The sequence below is a fragment of the Lates calcarifer genome, linkage group LG12, assembly GCF_001640805.2.
Source record: "Lates calcarifer isolate ASB-BC8 linkage group LG12, TLL_Latcal_v3, whole genome shotgun sequence".
In the NCBI taxonomy this organism is placed as follows: Eukaryota; Metazoa; Chordata; class Actinopteri; family Centropomidae; genus Lates; species Lates calcarifer.
Genome location: NC_066844.1, coordinates 19075709 through 19095875, shown reverse-complemented (window position 1 = coordinate 19095875; position 20167 = coordinate 19075709). Strand labels below are relative to the sequence as shown.

At 42.5% G+C, this 20167-nt stretch overlaps 1 protein-coding gene across 1 annotated transcript in view; it reads right to left on the bottom strand.

Annotated features, from left to right (window-relative positions):
• kif21b (kinesin family member 21B) overlaps nucleotides 1-20167 on the bottom strand; it is a 61143-nt gene that overhangs the window by 15147 nt on the left and 25829 nt on the right. The window contains 29 exon segments of the mRNA XM_018677724.1: nucleotides 264-428; nucleotides 760-940; nucleotides 1697-1833; nucleotides 4582-4620; nucleotides 7922-8032; nucleotides 8192-8260; nucleotides 9667-9911; nucleotides 10644-10692; nucleotides 10869-10929; nucleotides 11218-11383; nucleotides 11782-11883; nucleotides 11979-12182; nucleotides 12487-12670; nucleotides 13011-13035; nucleotides 13038-13326; nucleotides 13812-13919; nucleotides 14018-14050; nucleotides 14052-14218; nucleotides 14350-14538; nucleotides 14764-14902; nucleotides 14994-15126; nucleotides 15960-16190; nucleotides 16809-16872; nucleotides 17062-17251; nucleotides 18409-18604; nucleotides 18998-19113; nucleotides 19340-19441; nucleotides 19443-19523; nucleotides 19805-19939. Coding sequence (XP_018533240.1) covers nucleotides 264-428; nucleotides 760-940; nucleotides 1697-1833; nucleotides 4582-4620; nucleotides 7922-8032; nucleotides 8192-8260; nucleotides 9667-9911; nucleotides 10644-10692; nucleotides 10869-10929; nucleotides 11218-11383; nucleotides 11782-11883; nucleotides 11979-12182; nucleotides 12487-12670; nucleotides 13011-13035; nucleotides 13038-13326; nucleotides 13812-13919; nucleotides 14018-14050; nucleotides 14052-14218; nucleotides 14350-14538; nucleotides 14764-14902; nucleotides 14994-15126; nucleotides 15960-16190; nucleotides 16809-16872; nucleotides 17062-17251; nucleotides 18409-18604; nucleotides 18998-19113; nucleotides 19340-19441; nucleotides 19443-19523; nucleotides 19805-19939 — 3911 coding nt within the window.

Here is a 20167-nt window from a genome sequence, read left to right as displayed (position 1 = left end):
TAATCAGCTTTCTGGCTGATTAACATCTGACAAGTGAATGTATACATCCAGATCCACGTCTAATAGAATTTCGAGTTGGCTGTAAAGAAACTAACTGCATGAATGAACCACTGAATATGAGGATCACTCAACATATCAAATCACGAATCAGTGGAAGATTTAATGAACGCATGAATGATTAACTGAATACTTAAATTGGTTATTGGATGAGTAATCCAATTAATAAATAAATCTATGAATAAAGTAATGAATGCAGTGTGTACCTGTTGAGGTCCCACATGCGGACAGTATTTCCAGCAGCAGCGTAAAGCACAGATCCTGACGGGTTGAGGGCTATCTGGTTGATCTGGCACTCGCCCTGTGCAAAAGTTATTGTGCGGGTGGTGGTGCCAGCACATGCGTCACCTGAGACCACCTGTCCCGATGAACTGCGGGGGTAAAAACAGGCCAAACAGTGTCAGAGAGAGAGGGGCACACAGGAGGTGAATAAAAGGAGAGGGAGAAGCAAAAAGTAGAAATAGAGACAAGTGAAATAAGCAGCATTTTCCAGTTGCCATTTCCTCTAGATGTATTTCACATCAAATTTTCCCCAGTTTAATTTGTCACTTTTCTGCAACTTGAAACACATCACTGAGCAGAAAAAGCATATGCCTAAATCACTTCCATCAAATATCTGCTAAGCTGCGTTTTTTTTGTTTTTTTTTTTATTTTAACAGCTTCAAACCGTTCCATCTGGCTGATTGCAGTGAGGAAACTTACGTGAGCGTGCGGATACACTTGGCAGAGTCGCGAATGTCCCACACTTTGATGTAGGAGGTGGAGACAGAGAAGACCAGACAAGAGGAAGGACAGTATTTGACTGACACCACATTGTTGGGGTGGCCTTTGAGGGTGGCGATTTCCTGACCTGTCACCAGGTTCCACATCTTACAGGTGCGATCTGGAGGAAGGGATGTTGAGGGAAGGGAAATTGATCAGTTTCAACTATTTGACCCCATGACATTTTAATACGTTCAGCTCAAAGAGCTGCTGTGCAAACTCTCATAGCTGTTGGATGCTACATGCCACATTGTGAGCAATCACATTTTTACTTCTCTCATAAAAAACTGGACACAACTTAATTAACATTTTGGGACCACTCTTATTTCCAGGAGTGAGATGATAATATCAATACCACTCTCATGTGTATGTGTGCTAAGTGTAGGGCTAGAGTCAGGAGACCATTAGCTTAGCATAAAGACTGGACGCAGCTAGCAGCTAAAAATATGCCCAACAACAGCTCTAAAGTTTACTAGTTAGCATGTCAGATCTCATATTTTAATTCATAAACAAACAAAAATGTTAAGACAACACTTTTAATAACACAATTTGCTTTAGGATGTCAACAGATTATTTATTTCAAAGTGAATAAGAACAATTTTAAAAAGCTTGAAAAAGCACTGTACGTAATGCCTAACATTATTTATTTATTTTTACGCTTCTGTGCCTTTTTTCTATTGTATTTTTCTTTTTTCTTTTTCTATTTCACTCTTGTTTCTTGCTGCTGTAACATGTAAATTTCCCACAAGTGGGACAAATAATTACCTTATCTTAACCGGTATAATACACTGGTAGTACAGCTGCATCCTGCCATTTCAGGCTAATGTGAAATACCTTTTAAAGAAGGAGCTAATAACACACTGAGTGTTATGTGTACCTTTAGATCCAGTGAATAGCAGCTCATCTGTGGCATCCACACACAGGACCGGCTTTGAATGGCCCTCGGCTACAGAGACACACTGCAGGGGCGCTGTCCGACCCCCCTTCACACCCCCGATTGGATTGATGACACCCCTAAAGATCACACACACACACACACGCAGAGTCATACTCTCCTCAGGAAAAATCAGTGAGTGTGATTTCTTCTTATGTGCTGTAAACCACAAACCACAAACATACACACAGAAACACAAATAAATTCTTTTCATTATACAGAGACAATACAAACCCATACAAACCTCACTGGAGACATACAGATGATGTACACACACACACATAACTTCCTGTTGGTTTAAATCCACCTGCTTCATCTCTCTGGCCTGTCTCTACTCCCCCCCTCCCTCCTCTCTTTTTGTTATGGAACAGCCCAATTAAGGCACTACAACAGAAAGAGCTGCTTCCTTATTCAACCTGTCTATCTGTCCTCTCTCTCTCACACACACACACACACAGCATCTACTATATTATGTGCACTCAATCTCTCTTGCTGAACCTCTGCTTCTACCCCCCACCCCCCCAAATCTATGCCCCACTGACAGGCCAGAGTCCCACAGTGCCTGGAGAGAAGTCAGCAGAGTGAGACAGAGCAGGGAGAGGGTGAGAAGAAGAGGGAGAAATGTGGGAAAATTGGTCCCTGGTGGGCTTCCTAATAACACAAGCAGTGGTTAGTGTGTATGTGTGCGAGAGAAAGCGAGGTAGAGTGCGAAACAGTGAGGGAGAGCCAGAGGATGTGAAGAGGGAAAAGAGAATCTGTGATTACACACAAAACTTGGGACAGATTTGTTTCTGCACAGATTGAGCAAAATACAGAAGGTTGTGCTTGAAACTTGTCAAAGATGGCTCCACTTCTGCACATACACTGATGTCCCAGCGTAAAAACAAACACACACACACACACAAATACACACCTCAAATCAAAAAGCAAACACCAAACCATACTCTGTGTGTATCTTTTATATAGTGCATATAGTGCCAAACAAAATCAAAAACTATCAGTCATCAGCCAGTTTAAAAAAAAAAAAAGATTGCATGCATGTCTGCCAAGTCTCACAAAATACAAAAGATAACCAACTTGTACAGAATAAGCTAAAAACAATTGTTAACAACAGCCACAGCCTCAGAGACTGACTCCAAAGCAGCCTGCAACTCAAAATAAACCACAGCACAGCGTCCTGAGACGTCATCATCGCCACATGCAGCATCCATTCTCCACCTGTCAGGTGGGAGTTGACTCTCAGTTCAGCACCTCCAGAGCCAAACGTTTGGGGTGGGGGGGTTGTGGTACACGTGGAGGGATGTAACAAGTCGGCAACATAGTCAGATCGTCAGCCTCTGCTGAGCTGCGAAACCTGACTGTGGTGGTAGGTGTATGGAGTGAACACATACAATCTGTCCTGCCCTCTTTTTGGTCCAATTCCATTTTGAAAAGACCGACAATTGAAAACACGGAATCGCTTTGATTTAAAAAAAAAAAAAAATCAGAAAACTGTACATATGACAGTTCTATTAAAAAGTTTTTTTTAATAAATGGAGAAGAGAGGGGAAGGAAGATTTGAGAAAAATAGAAGAAGACTGTGCAGGTGTTGATTTATTTGAATGGACCTTATCACTCTTGAAGCTGTTAGTCCAATAATGTTTTCAGTGGTTCAGTTTTCACTGGTTATAATGAAAATTCAGTTAATTGTTGACCTGATGGTTAGATTTAACTTTAAAATGAATGAAAACAGAATTTCTATTACCTTCACATATTAGCAGAACCCCTCTACCTAGAACTATTATGGCTGTTGTTTGAGAACAGTACAGACTACTTTCTTTACCTGCCAGAAGACCGTTACTTTACTGTACCTTTACTTTATTTTCCTCTGTAAGGCCTTCTGCTGCAAATATTGCTTAATGCAGCACTCTAAGTCTTAAAGCAGTGCGCCGCACCAAATGGTATCTATCAGTGTCCATGGAAGACATCATAGTGTGCTGTGTTTTGCACTATGTAAGAGCCGCTAATGGATGTTGCAGGGCCAAGCACCAAGAGACCGGCAGATTAATGAAAAACATGGAGGGAGATCAGTGTGTGCTCTCTGCAGTACACAGAAAAACAGACAGAAGGGCCTCGGTGAGAGGTGCATCTATTTGTGCATGTGAGTGTGAAAAAGACACAGAAACAGAAAAGACAGATCAGAATGAAGAGGAGAATATTCTGTTTTTAATCATTATTTATGAAATTATGTTCTATTTGTCTTAAAGGTATAGTTTGGATACTCTTTATCAGTTAAAGTTAGATGAAAAGATGGATGACACTTTCTGCCTGTGTTCTAAATATGATGTTAAAGCCAGCAGAAACTACAGCCAGCTGTTTCCTCCTAATTTCCAGTCTTTATGCTAAGCTAAGATAACCGCAGAAATGATAGTTATTACATATCAAGGAGGTGACTGACTATGCTTTCCTTCCAGATGATTAAACACAACATTAGGTGGTTACTATAGTAATGTCATGTTTTGTTAAAATAGCACTGGCACCATTTTAATGTTTGTTTTTCCACAACCGCTAAAAAAGTGATGAGGTTCATTCAGGTCCTCTGTGCGAGCAACACCACAGAGACACACAACATCACACCAGTGGAAAAAGGCTGGCAGGGTAAAGAAGAAAGCCGCGTGTGGTTAAAACATGCACCACAACGACCCCCACCCACAGAGGGAGATAAAGGAGGAGGAGGACGTGGAGGGGCCAGGCATGGCACTGAGCACCAGTGAGAGATGAGAGATGACACCAGGTGAGTTAACAGGCAAAATGAGGAAAACAGAGAGCGACAGACACGGTTCCTCTACCTGAGCACCTCGGAGAGCGAGGAGTCGCTGTCATCCGACCTGGAGGCAGAAGAGGAGCAAGGAGAGGGAGGGGCGGGGCAGGAAGAGGAAAGGGTTAAACACGATAAGGGGAGACAGAAGGGTTACTGGCAAAGGGTTAAAAGGAAGGAGTGACTAGAGGAGGGGTTTTAGATACAAAGCAGTGAGCAAACTGGCAGGAAAGCTCAGTCAACAATAGAGCTTGTCCAGTGATTATCAGGCAGTTTGCCATAAAATGTGCTTCTTCCCAAAGGTAATCACTGAACAGGCTGTATTCTTTGACCAGTGTCTGCAAGTGTTTTCCTTGGTAAAGCATGTTTACTGTAGGTACACCCACACTAAGCAAAGGCTGGTTTAGTAAAATTGGACCACTGCTGTTAGGGCTAATATTAAAAGTTTCAAGTTTATGCAGAAATTGACAATTTGAGAAATACACTAACTTGCTTTTTTGCCAAGAGTAAGATGAGATGATTGAAACTACTTTCATGTCTGTCTGTTCCACATTTAAAAAGGAAGCCAGCTGTGAGCTTAGCTTAGCATAAAGACTGAAAACAGAGGGAAACAGCAAGGCTAGCTGTTTCCTGCTGTTTTCAGTCTTTATGCTAAGCTAAGCTAACTGGCAGTAGCTTCATATTCAGTGTACAGACATGACAGTGGTTCTCATCCAGCAAACTCTTGGCAAGAAAGCCAATCAGAGTACTTCCCAAAATCTCAAACATTTCATTTGAAAAAAACAGAAAAAAAAAGGGAAGTAGTCAAGGAGGAAGCACTGAAACCAGAACAGTCATACACAGAGGTCAAAGAACTGCATATTGCAATTTCTACACTACACTGCTATCCTCTATGCATGACTCCTGTGAAGTCAGTGTCCCCTCCTACATCTACTCTTTCCAGCCATAATCAGCAAATTAGTACAGAAAAGGGAATAAGGAACAGCAAACAGGGTTAACAAGGGAAAATCCGGTTGATTGGAAGATAAGGGTGTCAGTCACACTCACAGGCGAGCTCGCTCGAAGCTGTCAAGAAGAAAATCCAGACCACACCCATTCCTCCACAATAGCTCAAAGGGAAAGGCCAGTGTGTGTAACGGTCCAATAAAAGTGTTATTATATTGTAAATATTTTATAGCCTCGGGGTTGTCACCATGAGAGCCTGTGCTTTACACCCTGAGCATGAAATAATAAAACAAAATGGCTCTGGATATGTCTGGAGGGAACAACGGTGTTAAAAGGTGATAGAAATTCCTCCATTTCTTGGTATTTACTGCCAGCCGTGGTAGCTATTAGCATAGTGATATCCCACTCTCAAGACAAAATCCTTTTAAAATTCATTGGTTTTGGAGGATGCAAATGTAATGGGAAGATTAAAAACAGGATCTGGGATTCAAAGACTTTTCATCCAACAGAAGACGAGGAATCTTTGTTTAAAATTTATATTCCTCATTTTCATGTGTCTTTCAAATCCGTGTCAAATGCTTGATCCCAGTCTCATAGGCAACCAATCTGCTCAAATATAAATCAGTCAAAAAATAAAGAAAGAAAGAAACGCAATGCATCCACACAGTCACATATCATAAAAATGTCTTATTGCATTTTAAAAGATTTGGTGAACTTGCAAAGATCTACTTGAGAGTATCATTATCTTCTTTCTTTGCATAGCAGACAGCTTCTCATTTGACACCCAATTACACAGAATTCATACAGACAATTCATACTGACTTTTTAATTATTTTTGAATAAATTGAATGAATTTATGCTTGTGATTAGAAATTAAGTGGCAGAGTTACGTCAGTCTTGGTAATGTAAAGACAATGAAACCAAATAAAATGAAAATGATGGTTTAAAAAATGAATCTTGGGTAAAAACCACCGTATCCAGTGATCACCTCAGTAAACAAAACATTAATGCCACACACGCCTCACTTAAACAAAAGTGCAAATGTGAAAATGATTTAATACCTTCCATCTAAATGCAACAATACAAAAAAAAAAAACAGTATTTCATCTTCCTACATTCCTATAAAAGCTTCTCCTATGGGAACCTCATAAAAGACCCTAAACGTAAATATCCTCCCACACTGTCACCCTGAGTCAATTCAAAATTGCTACCGATGACAACAGCTGCATTGGAAAGATGACAAGAGCCAGCTCATTTACCTACCCCTGTTCCAGATAATGAGGACCCACGGGCTCCAACGCACACAACACATACAAATGTTCACACGTATAGCGCTCACACAACATCCTAACTCATTCCACATAGCGTCTTCGCTAACAATTAGAGGTCAATAAAGCTGAGAAATGTTCCAGATTAATAAAGATTACAAAAACAAACAACTTTACAGCAGAGCCAAACGCTGACTGAAATTAACTGCTGACATTTGTTGGAGCGGAAAGCTGGAATTGATTGTGAGCAGGAAAGGAAAAGGCCGGCTGCTCATTCCAGACTCAGCACCTTCATGGCTGACATTAAAATGCATCTTGTATCCACATTGTGTCTCCATCTGATGTAGCTGGACTATACATTTACACTTCAAGAGGTGCTAATAACAGTCTTTTACTTTTATGTGTGTGAAGAGGATGAAAGAACAACATCAGAAACAGGTCAATTTGACACAACATCACAACTAACTACAGCCTCAAAAATTACCATAGATTTGAATGTAATTCTCTCAGATATACTGTCAACAAAACCTGAAAATTGTGAGATTTATTACAGGTCTGTTTTTTTATGGGATCACATTAGATTGTATTTGCCGTACTCTTGCCAAAATGCAGATTGTGTACATCAGTGTGCTGATGGTATTTTTCTAAAAAGGTTGTTAATATCTGAGCTGCCTCCCTCCTGATTTGCACTTGTAACTCCTATGTATGGATTGGAAACACAGTGCAATTACACTGTGTTGATAGTGTTGCTAAATGCAACTCTGAGTGGGCTGTGGTTGTGGTTTGGATGATCAGATCTTCGATGTCTCTTGAGAGTATTTAACACCTGGATTCTGTGAATGTTTGCACCATCTGTCCCCCCTGAATGTCCATTACTGCCAGATGAAAAGTATTTTCTTTCTATCTGAAGATAAACAGAGCACACAGCACATTTATAAGGCTCATCTACACCACAGACAAAAGCACTTTCCTCTCAAAAGGCCTGACCCTCAGCCTATCTACAGGGCCAGTAAAGATCTTAAACCATGCAAGAGAACAAAAAGAAATGAAAGGAATGGTTCAAAGTGTGACTGGATTGATCAGACGAGTATGTGTGAACAAAAGGATAAAAGCAGTGTGAGTGTGTGAATGTGCTAATTTGTACAGGGGTGTACTCACTTGTCCAGAGCAGAACCTTGGGTTTGGTTGCTGGTGAGCCTTGAGAAGACATTGCGGTCATTCCTAGTCCTCAGAGGAGGGGAGGAAGGGGGAGTATAGCCGTCAATGGGCCTGAGAAGGGGTGGGATGGTGATGGAGGTTAGGGATGAGGAGGGACATGAGGAGTTGAGAAGGACACAGTTAGAAAACACTGGAAGCACATCACATTACACAGTCAAACAGTACAGCAATTTGCTCACAAAATAGCTTGAATTTAAGCATTGCATGTACCTGTACGCACGGTCGTAAGATTTCCTCCTTGTTATAGGGGAGGTGTCATAACCCCGAGACTGCCTGGGACTGACACACGCACACAAACACACACAAGCAAACTAAGCAGACTTTCAAGGGAGGGCACAGATGATAAACACAGAGGGATGATACACATCTATGTAACTGTTGGGAATCTATAAGCAATAAGGCTTTTCTGCAATTTCTTGGCATTTCTAGTAGGCTAAAGCAGCTCACAGACTCATTTCTTTAAATATCAAATCACACACAATCCCTGGACTGATGCAAATTTCACTGACTTCTCCCTGAAGCAGTTTTATAACCTAAAAAATGTCAGACCTCTGGCAGGTTTCCAGTACTTGAAAATGTGCAGTAGGAAGTATTTTAAAGTATTTTAAAGACCCTTTTCTCCAGTATCAGGGAATATAATGCAAAAAGATGCTATTCTCTCTTGTTGATATATTTGTGACATTCCACAGGGTGTTTACTTATGTTTATGCAATTATCCTCATGTTTCTACAACACTTGTTTATTTCAGTAGCACATTTTATATTAAGTTGCAAATTTTCCTGCACTCCAGCAAAGCAAATATTTGCCAAACAGGGGGTTTGAGATGAGGTTCTCAAACTGAAGAAGAAGAAGACTCTAAAAAGCCTCCCGCTGTCCCACACAGTAGTGCAGAGATTCCAAATCAGTGGTACTTGTACCTCAGGGGGTACTTTTGAAGTTGCCAGGGTTAAGATTTGTACAGTAGCTCAATCTGACAAAATAAAATTACAATTTGTTTAAAAAAATATGGACACATATTGATGTCTTAGCTAAGAAGTTAGCTTAAAGTGATGAATCAACTGTTTTGTTGGTTGCATAAATGTAATGGATAACAATTTGCAATAATAATAGCTAGCTAACAGTAATGGGTACATTTTGGATATTTAGCTAAATGGTTGATATTTAGCTAAACATAAAGGATAATGATTGATAGCTGGCTAGTAGTAAACAATAAATTGCTGATATGTAAAAGTAAACAATAAGTGTTTGATTGTCAGCTAAAGTACACAATAAACGGTCGATAGTTAGCCAAGGTAAACAACACGTGTTTGATAGTTAAAAGTAAACAATAAATGCTTGATAGTTCCCTAAATGTAAGCAATAAATGGTTGATTTATACCATAGAATAATAGATAGTAAGTTAAAAGTAATGCAGTAATGGTTCATTGGGGGCTTGAGCTCATCTGATAAGGCTGTGGAGATATTAGACAAAAAAGGTAGAGAAGCTCTGCAGAGTGCTCCACCCTCCGCACCACTGCAGTAAACATTACTTGTGAGGTGATGTCATAATTCAACATTGCTAAAACAGAAGATCCAAGCCTCCAAGTATTTGCCCCTTCCTGGTAACACTTAAGGATGTGTATGGTCAACTTCATCTCAGTAATCACGATTTGTTTACCACTATAGTTCAAATCCTCATGACTTACAAGGTGTGTCCCCTGACAGGCAGGCTGATGGTACGGGATGCCCGGTCCCTGTGGTACGGGTCTCGTAGGGCCAGGCTGAGCCCCAGACTCCCTGTCACCAGACTCAGGCCATCCTCCTGAATGTCGGTCAGGGAGGCCAGAGACTTGGTGATGTGCTGCTGCTTGCTTCCAGATGAGGGATCCAGGATGGGACCCAAATACTCTGCTGACACCGCCTTCATCTGAGCCGACAGGCGAGGCTCCATCTGTGAAAAATGTGCAGAACTTGCATTACAGAGAACCATAGAAGGGAGAATGAAATAAGAAAGGACAGTGGGATAGGAAAACTGGGACATAAAATAAAGATCGAATTTAATTAAAGCACAGAGGGCAAAGAGAAAATTAAGATACAGCCTGAAAACATAATTCGGCTGGGAAAAGGGCAAAGAGAAGATGAAAACAGTAAAACAAACGAGCTAGAAGAGAGACATCAGCCATTATGGGGTCAAACAAGGGATGGACTGAGAAAAAGTAACTATAAAACATATTAAAAAATAGAGAACACAGCATTAACAAGCATATAAGGGGGGTCAGTGTCATCAGGGCTTCTTCCACCTTTTTTAAGTGTTTGCTTATACTGCCACCCTGTGGTTGTGAACAGGCATAGCAGCTACTCTGACAGAGAAACTGAGGGTGTTTTGTGTGTTAGCAAAAATTAGGGCAAGCATCAAAACAAACACTACTGCAAAAACATTAACATCAGTGATAAAGGTCTGACAGGTTTACAATAAAGTGCAGTAAATACAGTAAAATTCAGCACGTAATCCACCTGATGTTCTGAGCACTGATACTAAAAGAATTAGAGCCATTTTGTGAGGAACTACAGAAATCATGTTACAATCTGGACTAGATAAACTGGACACAAGAAACACAAAGTCTGCAATATCTGTACCAGCTAAATAACAACTATGCACTTCAATAACATGAACCAGCTGTACCTTTATCTTGAAATCATCTTGGCTGTTGGATTCTTTCATTTGAGATACACTGTAGACAGAGAGAGAAGGAGAGTCAGGGAAATAGAGTGACATGACAGAAGTACTGCATATTTTTCAGATTAAATTTCAAGTGGATGAACACAAAGTAAGTAAAAAACAACACAGTGAATGAGGTGGATGGTGTTTATCAAGGGTGCTGTGTGGGCGAGCAGACTGCAGTCTCACCTGCTGTCAGAGGCTTGGCTGAACTCAGAGGGCTCCTCATCTGTGCTGGCATAACCATTTTCTGGAAGCAAACAAAACAATTAACTTTTAAGCCTGGCATTACACCAGACACTGCTGCTTGGCATGTCCATATGTGCCACAACCTACTCTACCACCACCACCACTTTCCATTTTGATTCTTTCACTACAATTTTCAGTTTTAATAAATTCTAAGGCTAATTAAAGCTCATCGTTTTCAGTTTTCTGACCAGATTATATGTGGACATGCATTAAAACATTGCTGGGGGGTTGAAAAAGGACATATTATGTGAAGACTTACACACAGGCACACAACAAAAACACTCCTCACCCTGCTGTACATTGTGGATGAGAGCCTGGAGTTCAGGGATGTACTCTGCCTTTTCTCGCAAGGCATCGAGGATCATGTGATTGTGGGACGAGCCAATCACATCTGTCTGTCTCAGCTGGCCCTCCAGCAGTCTGATCTGAGCCTCCTTCTGAGCCACCTGTAAACTCTGCACACAAACACACACACACACACACAAAGGCCAAATAAAGTCACAAATGGCGATGACATGCAACAGGAAATGACACAACGAGGTAAATATAGTCGTTTCAGTTTTCAGAAGGGCATTAATTTTGCCAGAGAAAATAAACCCCTGACAACACAGTGCAGTACAAACAGACACCACTAGATGGCACTGCAATTCACTCACTTTTAACCGTGACTTTAGACCATTGCAACGCCTATAAATATAAATAATGATTTCATCTTTGCCAGTGGCACAATATGATAACAGTAAAACATCATTTTTCAGCGTGCTGATTTTAAAGCACATAAACTACTTGAAATAATGACACTAAACTTAATGGTTGCAATAACTCAGTATATGCACTTTCTCTGGTATTTCACCTTGTCTATGGAGGCCTTCAGGAAGTGATCCAGCAGGTGGCGTGCTTCAGCCAGGGAACAGGAGCTGATCACTACCGAGGTGTCCACTGAGTCCAGCTCGTCCTGCAGGAAAACGTAAAACCAGGCATCACTTGAGGCCTTCTAGTACTGCTCGAAGCTTTACAGCAACGCATACAAAGGTGTGTGTGTCTTTGTACCTTGGTTTCCTCTATCTGCACAATGGTGGCCTGGCAGTCAGACAGGCTGTCATTGATGTAATCTATATTGGCATTCAGCACCTCAATCTCCTCATTAATTTCCTGAAGGAGGCGGTCCTCTGCTTCTGGCCCCTCCCCCTCCGCCATCAGTACCTCCCTTTTGTGTGAGAGCGCTTCCTGCTGGACGGTCAGCTCCTCTCGCTTCTGACTCAACAAAAAACACGATGCACACACAATCATGTTATACCATGTCTATGAAGCAAGGAGGAAGGACGATCCTTACTCACTTTGGCTTCAGTTGTCAACCACTGAGATGACGTAAGCCAAAAAAAGCTGCTGATATAACTCAAGAAACTACTACAGTGTATACAACGGTCATTTTGATCCCTTACTTTAACTATTAGGCTTTAGCTGATTGCATCACAAAACACTGTCAGAATTCAACAGATAAACTTAGGGGATTTCATGTCCATCTAGACATGTCCATCTATGTCAGTGCCATTCCTACTTTGATAAGGCGATCCATATCAGCTTCCACGTTAGAGATGGTCATCCTCTGCATGACAATGTCCATGACACGACGCTCGAGGGTTTGCCACTTCTGGCGTGCTGACTTGGAGAAGGTGCTGGCTCTACCTGCCGCTCCAATGCTGCCCAGGCCTGCTGGCTTACGCTGCAACTTCTTCCTGCTTCTGGGAAGAGACAAAGAGATGTGATCAGGGGAGGTGATCAGAGATGGAAACCAGCAGCTATTACTGCCATTGACAAGGATGTGCTTTAAAATGGTTTTGCAATTCACTTGTATGCATTCTACTTTATCATATTGATATTATTTATTCTCTGATTCAATAAAAACTTCACAATGTATTTTTTGCCTGTGATATTGAATGAAACTTTATTCATTAAGTTTAAGGTCAACAAGAGAAGTCCATAGCTCCTATTCTGGCTGACTGGTTAACTGACCAGTGAATACAGTGTGTGATACAGTGTCATTCAATACAGTGTTAATACATGCATCCCAACCCATCTTACCCAATGACCCTGGTTCCATCCATGCTCCCTCGCTCTCTCCCAGGTATCCAAACGTATTGTTCTTGTTGTTCCACTGTCTCACCAGACCGCTCACAGTCCTCGCGGTCTCAGGTTCAGAGCTGCTCGCCGTAGTGCTGGCCGTTAACTCGGCTCCAGAGTCCGTGACCGGAGGAGTCTGGTTCCAGCGGGCAACGCGTCCTGCCACACGGTCGGACATGGGTTTGGCCAGGCGCCGCAGGGCCGTCACCTCCTGGGTCTTCCTGCGCAGCACCAGCTCCTGCTGCCGCTTCTGAGACTCAAGTGCCCGAATCTGGTACTGAAGGACAGAAGGGGGAGAGGGAGGAGAGAGTTCTTTAATCTGTTTATTACTGAGTCTACTCAATCGACATTTGCACAACGATCTTACAAGGTGTTGATCATTAAAGGATTTTAAGACTTAAGATGAAACCTTAAATAAAAGGATTACGAGTGAGGCTCACAGCATGACAGTATAATGTTTTCATGCTCATAAATAAGCTCTCTACACCAGGGGAAACAAATAAAGATGGATATTGATACAAGTATGTGCTGATCTTCCAAAACATAAAAGTGATACCAACAATCTGTGTGCAGTATGTACATAATATATAAATCAGGTTTTAATGTGCCAGGCTGACACACAGATGGTGACCTCACTGCGGATTTATCCACATGTCAGCATTATACGCAGCAGCATAAATCATTCTTTAAATATAGTAGTAAAATTTGAATTTGGACCATGGTCTCAGGGCAAACATATTCCCGCCCAACATCCAGCCTGACCTCCTGTCGTCGCTGCTCCTTCTTGAGCTGGGCGATCTCACGGTTCCTCTTCGCTTCCACCATCCTCCTCCTCTGCTGCTCCTCCTTCATTTGCTTCATCAGCGTCACCTGGAAAACAGCATTGAGTTCAAGCCTACCTACACGGCACCAGCGCTCCCGCTCAAAAAGTTACGTTTTATCCACAGTCTCCTTTCTCATCCCTTTACCTTGGCTTTCTTCATCTCGTTGACCTCAGCCTGGAAGTTTCTTCAGCTCCCGTTCGTACCTCCCCTGGTTTTTGAGAAGACGTGCGTGCTCCTTCTGTGCTGCCTGTAGCTTCAGCAGGTCACGGTTCATCTCCTTAAGACGCTTCTCGTACTCCTGCTTGATCCGGTTTGCCTTCTCCTCTGTGTAGTTCTCCATAGACACTGTGGAGCCATGCATAAAAATTAATGATACTTCACCTTAAATGACACCTTTTGCTTTTTCATTCGACCAACTGCTGTGTTTTCAACAACCCCAACTCGTATCTGTAAACTACAAATCCCATGGTGCTCACTGAGGTTCTGCAGCACGCGGTCTCTCTCCAGCTGAGTGTCTCTGATCTTGTTCTGCAGCAGGATGAGCTTCTCCTCGTACTGTAGCTTCAGCATCAGCAGCCTCCGCTGGCTGTTCTCCAGCTCGTCTATCAGCTTCTGTTTGATCTCGATCTCACAGGTCAGGTCAGCCAGGTCCGCCTGGAAGTTAGCTGCAGGTTGGGGGACAAAGGTCAGAAACACCCTCTACATTTTTATGTGTCAAAATGTCAAAAATGGCTTGCCGTCAGGCTGAAACTGACTTGTGTTTCTCTTAAAAGGTTGAAAAGGTGCCCAGACAGAAAAAGATGCAGAAAAGTATGACAAGCTGTCAGAAAACAGGACTTAAAAGGGAAAGATGCCTGATTCTGTTGAAGCAGCAGCTGTCAGAAACACACCTTTCTCATCCGAATCCGAGTCTGAATCCACCAGGCTCTCGTCACTGTCAAACTCGTCGTCCTCCTCCCTGCCCTCTTCCTCGTCCTCCCCCTCATCTTCATCACAACCACTCTCCTCCTGCAGCGGAGACATGATGTCCTACACACAAAACACAAACGCCAACATTAGACTTAAATCTGACCGCTTTGGGCTTTAACCGCTTGTGAATGTCGACAAAGTTGCACCTTACCTCAGTGTAATTGTCGTCTGAATCGATCTCTCCATTCTGTCCGTTTTGGCCATTTTCACCGTTCTGCCTGTGCTCCCCATTCTCGTGAGTGTGCAGCTTCACTCGTTTCTTCAAACCTTTCTCCAGCTCTGGACTGCAGGGGGGAGAGAAGCATGTTGGTCAAGCCAGATTAGAGTTGGTGGTGAAAAAAATGCACAAACCTTACCAGTTGTTACAGTGGGTTAGTATGGTTATGGGTATGTATGGGTATCCAGTTCACCTGCTGTACCATTCCAAATGGCTTTAGTCCATTACCCTGCAGAAACTCTCTCCATTATGCAAGTGAGGTGTCACACACTCCTAACAACCTGCCATTAGGGTTTTGGGAGTGTTGCCAAGTGATGTGCTCACAGTAAAATCAGCCTTCTAAAGTCATTAGCAAAGTCTTCCTCAGCTCATCTCACCCTTTTAGCTCTTTACATTTTATAACCAACTTTAAACTCCCCTTTGCTCCCTCCTTTACAACCTTCCTGCTCATCACCCATCCCATCTCTAAAATTCCCGTCCACCTCCATCACTATCCCATTAAACCTCAATTAGCCTGTTAGGCTGTGTACTCTTCTCTCTCATGACCCACTGGCCGACTGAATTAGACCTTTTTGTGTCCAAGCCAGCATTACTACTCAGCACTGGCTGCAACCCAATTCTGTTCTGAAGCTGGCCGTCCCAAAGCCCTAATCGACTATGTGATGAGCCTCTTAAGCTGGAGGAAAGAAGCAATGAGGAGCAAAGAGTACATGGGCAGGAACAATAATGAGCTCATAGTGGCTTGGAGGGAGCAATGAGGAATTAAAGTTACATAAAGCTGAGATGTTTGGAGACCTGAAGACATGACAGGTTCCTAGACATCTGTGAACACAACTTTTTTTGAGGGACTTGTGTTGTGATTTGTTTGCTATTGTAAATACTTTTTGGAATTAGCATTACCTCATCCTCCGCTGCCTCCTCTCCTTCTTCTTGAGCCTCTCGATGTCCAGCTTGGCTCGGCGCAACACGTCCGTCATCTCGGCCTCCATGGACATGGGGGCGGGGGAGGAGCCGGGTGGGTGGCCCGGGGCAGGGCTGAGAGAGGAGGAAGGGAACGGGGAACGGGAGGAAACCCGGGCCAACTGCCGTCGCAACGACTCGTTCATGGCCTCGCTCTCAAGAAGCTTGGTTCTGACAGAATAGGGAGAAAGAGACAGAGAAAGAAAAAATAACTAAAACAATAAATTCTATTAATTTATTCATGTTTTGATTTTGAGAAGAGGAAAAAAATTATTGAGAAATAAAAAATGCAAACAGACTTATCGCAAACTAACTAAAGGCACTAATTCTGATTATTTTGAATGTGTAAGATTATTTAATAGAAAGAAAATACACATTCTGTCTTTAACAAAAAAAGTTATTTGATATTGTTGATATTTGATTGGTTGCTGTGTAACTGACCTACCTCTGACCAAAACACCATTCTGACATGTTGGTTTTTGCACAGATTAAACCAACAAGATATAACATGTTAATTGTTATATTCCAGTATGTGGAATTTTTACCTACAGGCCTACCTGGTTCCCCCTGCTTACAGTCTTTTTGCTAAGCTTAGCTAACCGGCTTCAGCTACATACTGAACGGATATGAGAGTGGTATTGATTTTATTTTTTATTTCCCAAAATGTAAAACTAATGCCTTAAAAGCCAAAGAATGTCCTCAGTCAAGTCAAAAGAGTTTGTAAAGTAAGCTGATGCAGTTTCAGACTGACATTTGATTATTTCAGTGACAGCGTTTTTGAGTCCTTACCTAAGTTCTTCAACCTCTCGGATGTAGTTCTGGATTAAAGCCCCGATCTCTTCATTGCCCTCACCTAGAGGTCAAAGGTAAAAGGAGACTCACAGGTCACAGAAAGCTTTCAGTGAAATAAGGATGCAGTACTCATAATAATTTATCTTTGAAACAACAAACTGAAGAACAATTCAAGTAAAGGTAAACTTAAGAGACAGTTGTGTGGGGGGCGTTTCGACATTTAAAGTAATTCCACATCTCTCTCACGTACTTGACTTGGTCAGCAGAGCACTGATCTCATTGGCCAGCAGATGTGTCACACGGGTGTTGAGGTGGTCAATGGTCTCCTGCATGGCTTTCACCCTGAGGCGCAGGGTGTCATTTTCTCTCTGCAGCATGGCGTTCTCCTGATACAGGTCACTGAATCCCTCTGAACCATCCTCACATGCCACACGCTTCCCCTGCATGGAGAAGCAAACAGTCAGCATGTGTAAGGACAACCAGGCCACTGAAAACCACAAACATTTGGGGGGGGGAACTATTTTAGGGCCAAAAGTCAGACAAGAATAACAAACTAAATCTACACTCTTACATATACTTGATGTTGATGGTGCAGTCCAGCCAAACACAATGCCATTGTTTAAAATGAGCTGGTCAGTGTGTGGCTCTTCAAGTAACTATTGTTGCACTCTGAATGATTAACACTGAAAACATCCCATTGTGTAAGCCTCGAAACAGACAGCCACTATGAAATCCAGTCACGGCTCGCAGACATCATTACCTCCACCAGTCCAACACGCCATTACTTCCAGACTCCAGTCACATCACATCCCTTATTACCACATCGAGGTCAGCCCGCAGTCCCTCGTCACAGTCATACATTCACTTCCCTCTAGTAACCGTGGTTACACTCTTAATCGCATAATAGGCTGACAATTCCGCTAAACGACTGCTCATGTCTTGTAGCCCACAGAAGTAAAATATGATGAAAAAGTGGAGACTTTGCAAAGTTGCTTTGCATTTTTCCTCCTATTTCATGCCACTTTTTCTTGTGTCATACTTCCCTCAGTGTTTTTACTGTCTAATGGTCCACATTAGGTGATGAGCACATGCAGCACAATGAGCTGAAGGATCAGTTTATCCTTGTATTACAGTGTAAAATGCTGAGGTTGCAAAGATTAATCTCCTTCATGCTCAGGTTCTGTTTGCACTATAGTAAAAGACATAAATGGATGTGTATTCCACTAATGATCTTTAATTTGATATAGTAATAAGTTGCTGCTGCGGGCATGGCCTCTGCTTTTCCTTTAATGCCATCTTCTCTTACTCCAATTACTGTTGTCTTTTATCTTCTTGTGCTCAGTTACTATTCTCAGTTTCATCCATCTTGTCGCTCCATTTATCCCCCTCTTACGGGCTCATTGCATCAGTTACACTGACAGCCACGTGTTAGCTCCCCTCTTCAACCTGCCACATTTCATTCCTCATCTCTTCCCCCCCTTTCATTCATCCCCTCTTATCTTTTTCTCTGAGCTCCTCCCTGTCTATATTTTTGTCAAATCTTTTTTTTTTTTTTTTTTTTGCATTTCTGACTCCCTTCCACCACTTCGTCTCTCACCGCCTTGTACTCCATCAGCTCCATCTGAAGTCGGGCTATCTCAGCGCGCAGGGCGCTGATCTGCTGGCTGGTCTTGTCTTGGTTCACCACCACCTTGTTCTTGATGTTTCGGGCGCGGTTGGCGTACTTGAGCGTGTTCAGTGTCTCCATAAAGTCTCGGTCTGATGGACTGACGCAGGCTATCATCACTGTGCGGCTGGAGAGGAAGGAAAGATGGAGGTTGCAGGGAACTGATCGTGTTGGACAAGGAGAATGTTGAGGTTGTGCCTGAGTGTGAATGTCCTGTTGTTACCATGAGCGTAACAGAAGCACATTTAATGCTCATTGTGTATGCGTCTTATAACACTGAGGGCTTGAGAAAAAATTGTCACCAACTATTGCACATAACTAAACCTAAAAACTAGGGCTCATTTTCTTCATCAACTAACTGTCTTGTCAGTAAAATGTCCTGAAAACTCCTCCGTCACTTTGGAGGACTCTGGCACTTTGCTTGGAAAAATAAACATTTAATCGACTGTAGAAATAGTGTGCACATGTATGTGTGTATGTGTGTGTGTGTGTGTGTGTGTGTGTGTGTGTGTGTGTGTACCTGTTGCCTCCCAGTGAATCCTGCAGCAGACGAGTGAGTTTGGAGTCTCTGTAGGGGACGTGCCCCCCCTTCTTGGTCTGATCTCCTAAAGCACTGATCACATTTCCCAGGGCCAGCTACGACACACGCAAACACACATTCAGAAATTGATCAGTATTATTAACATGCTGACATTTAAAAAAGCAGAACAGAGTTCTGTGTGCAAGTGGCGTGTGTCATACAGGAGGACATACTGGAGGAACTGATGTATACTTTTTTTTAACATTTTCTTTCACACCGCTCACTTATAGACACAAATACACGCACTCACACAATCTATGTGTGTCTGTCTGTCTGTCTCACCAGTCCACAGTTAATAGAGATTCCCTCGCGGGCTCTGTCTCCGGTGGCTCCTGTGCGTTTGAGCCTCTCAGAGCCAGCCAGATCCACAAAATGAAACTTCGCCATTCAGCGTCTCATACTCTGGCTGGGCGATGGGGTTGGAATCCACACCATTCACCTCCCCATTCTCCCCTCCTCCGTTCTGCTAGCGGGGGATGGACAAAAAAATAAAAAAATAAAATAAAAACAAATATTACTTGAAAATTGCAATTATTTCATCACCTTGAATGCTGCTATGTTTCTAATACAAAATTAATTTTCTTTCCATTTCATGCTTGCTCCATCATCTGACATTTTCTTCTTGTTTTTCCCAAAATATATGTGTTTCTTTTTCACATTTTGACAGACTTTTGCTCAAAACGAGTTGTTAATGAAACTGTGATAACACCCACTTCACCCAACCTCCATCCTCAACCCCAGTCTCACCATTTGCAGCTGCTGGCAGACTCTCATCTGACAGAGGTGGATGGTGAAGATGGCGTGCGAACGGGAGCTTTGGGCATTCATCTGGGTGCTGGCTGTGGTGCGGGACAGAGCGCCGAGCTTCAGGCACTGCAGCAGCTGCAGTGCGCACGCACGCACACACACACACACACACACACACACACACACACACACACACACACACACACACACACACACACACACACACATACAGAAAACATGGAGGACATTTTGTCATGACTTTTGGCTTTGAACTGAAGAAGAGAATCAAAAAAAGATGTAGACTCAGTGACAAAAACAAGCAATAACTGTGGACACAAAGCTTTTTTTTTTTTTTTTGCATCA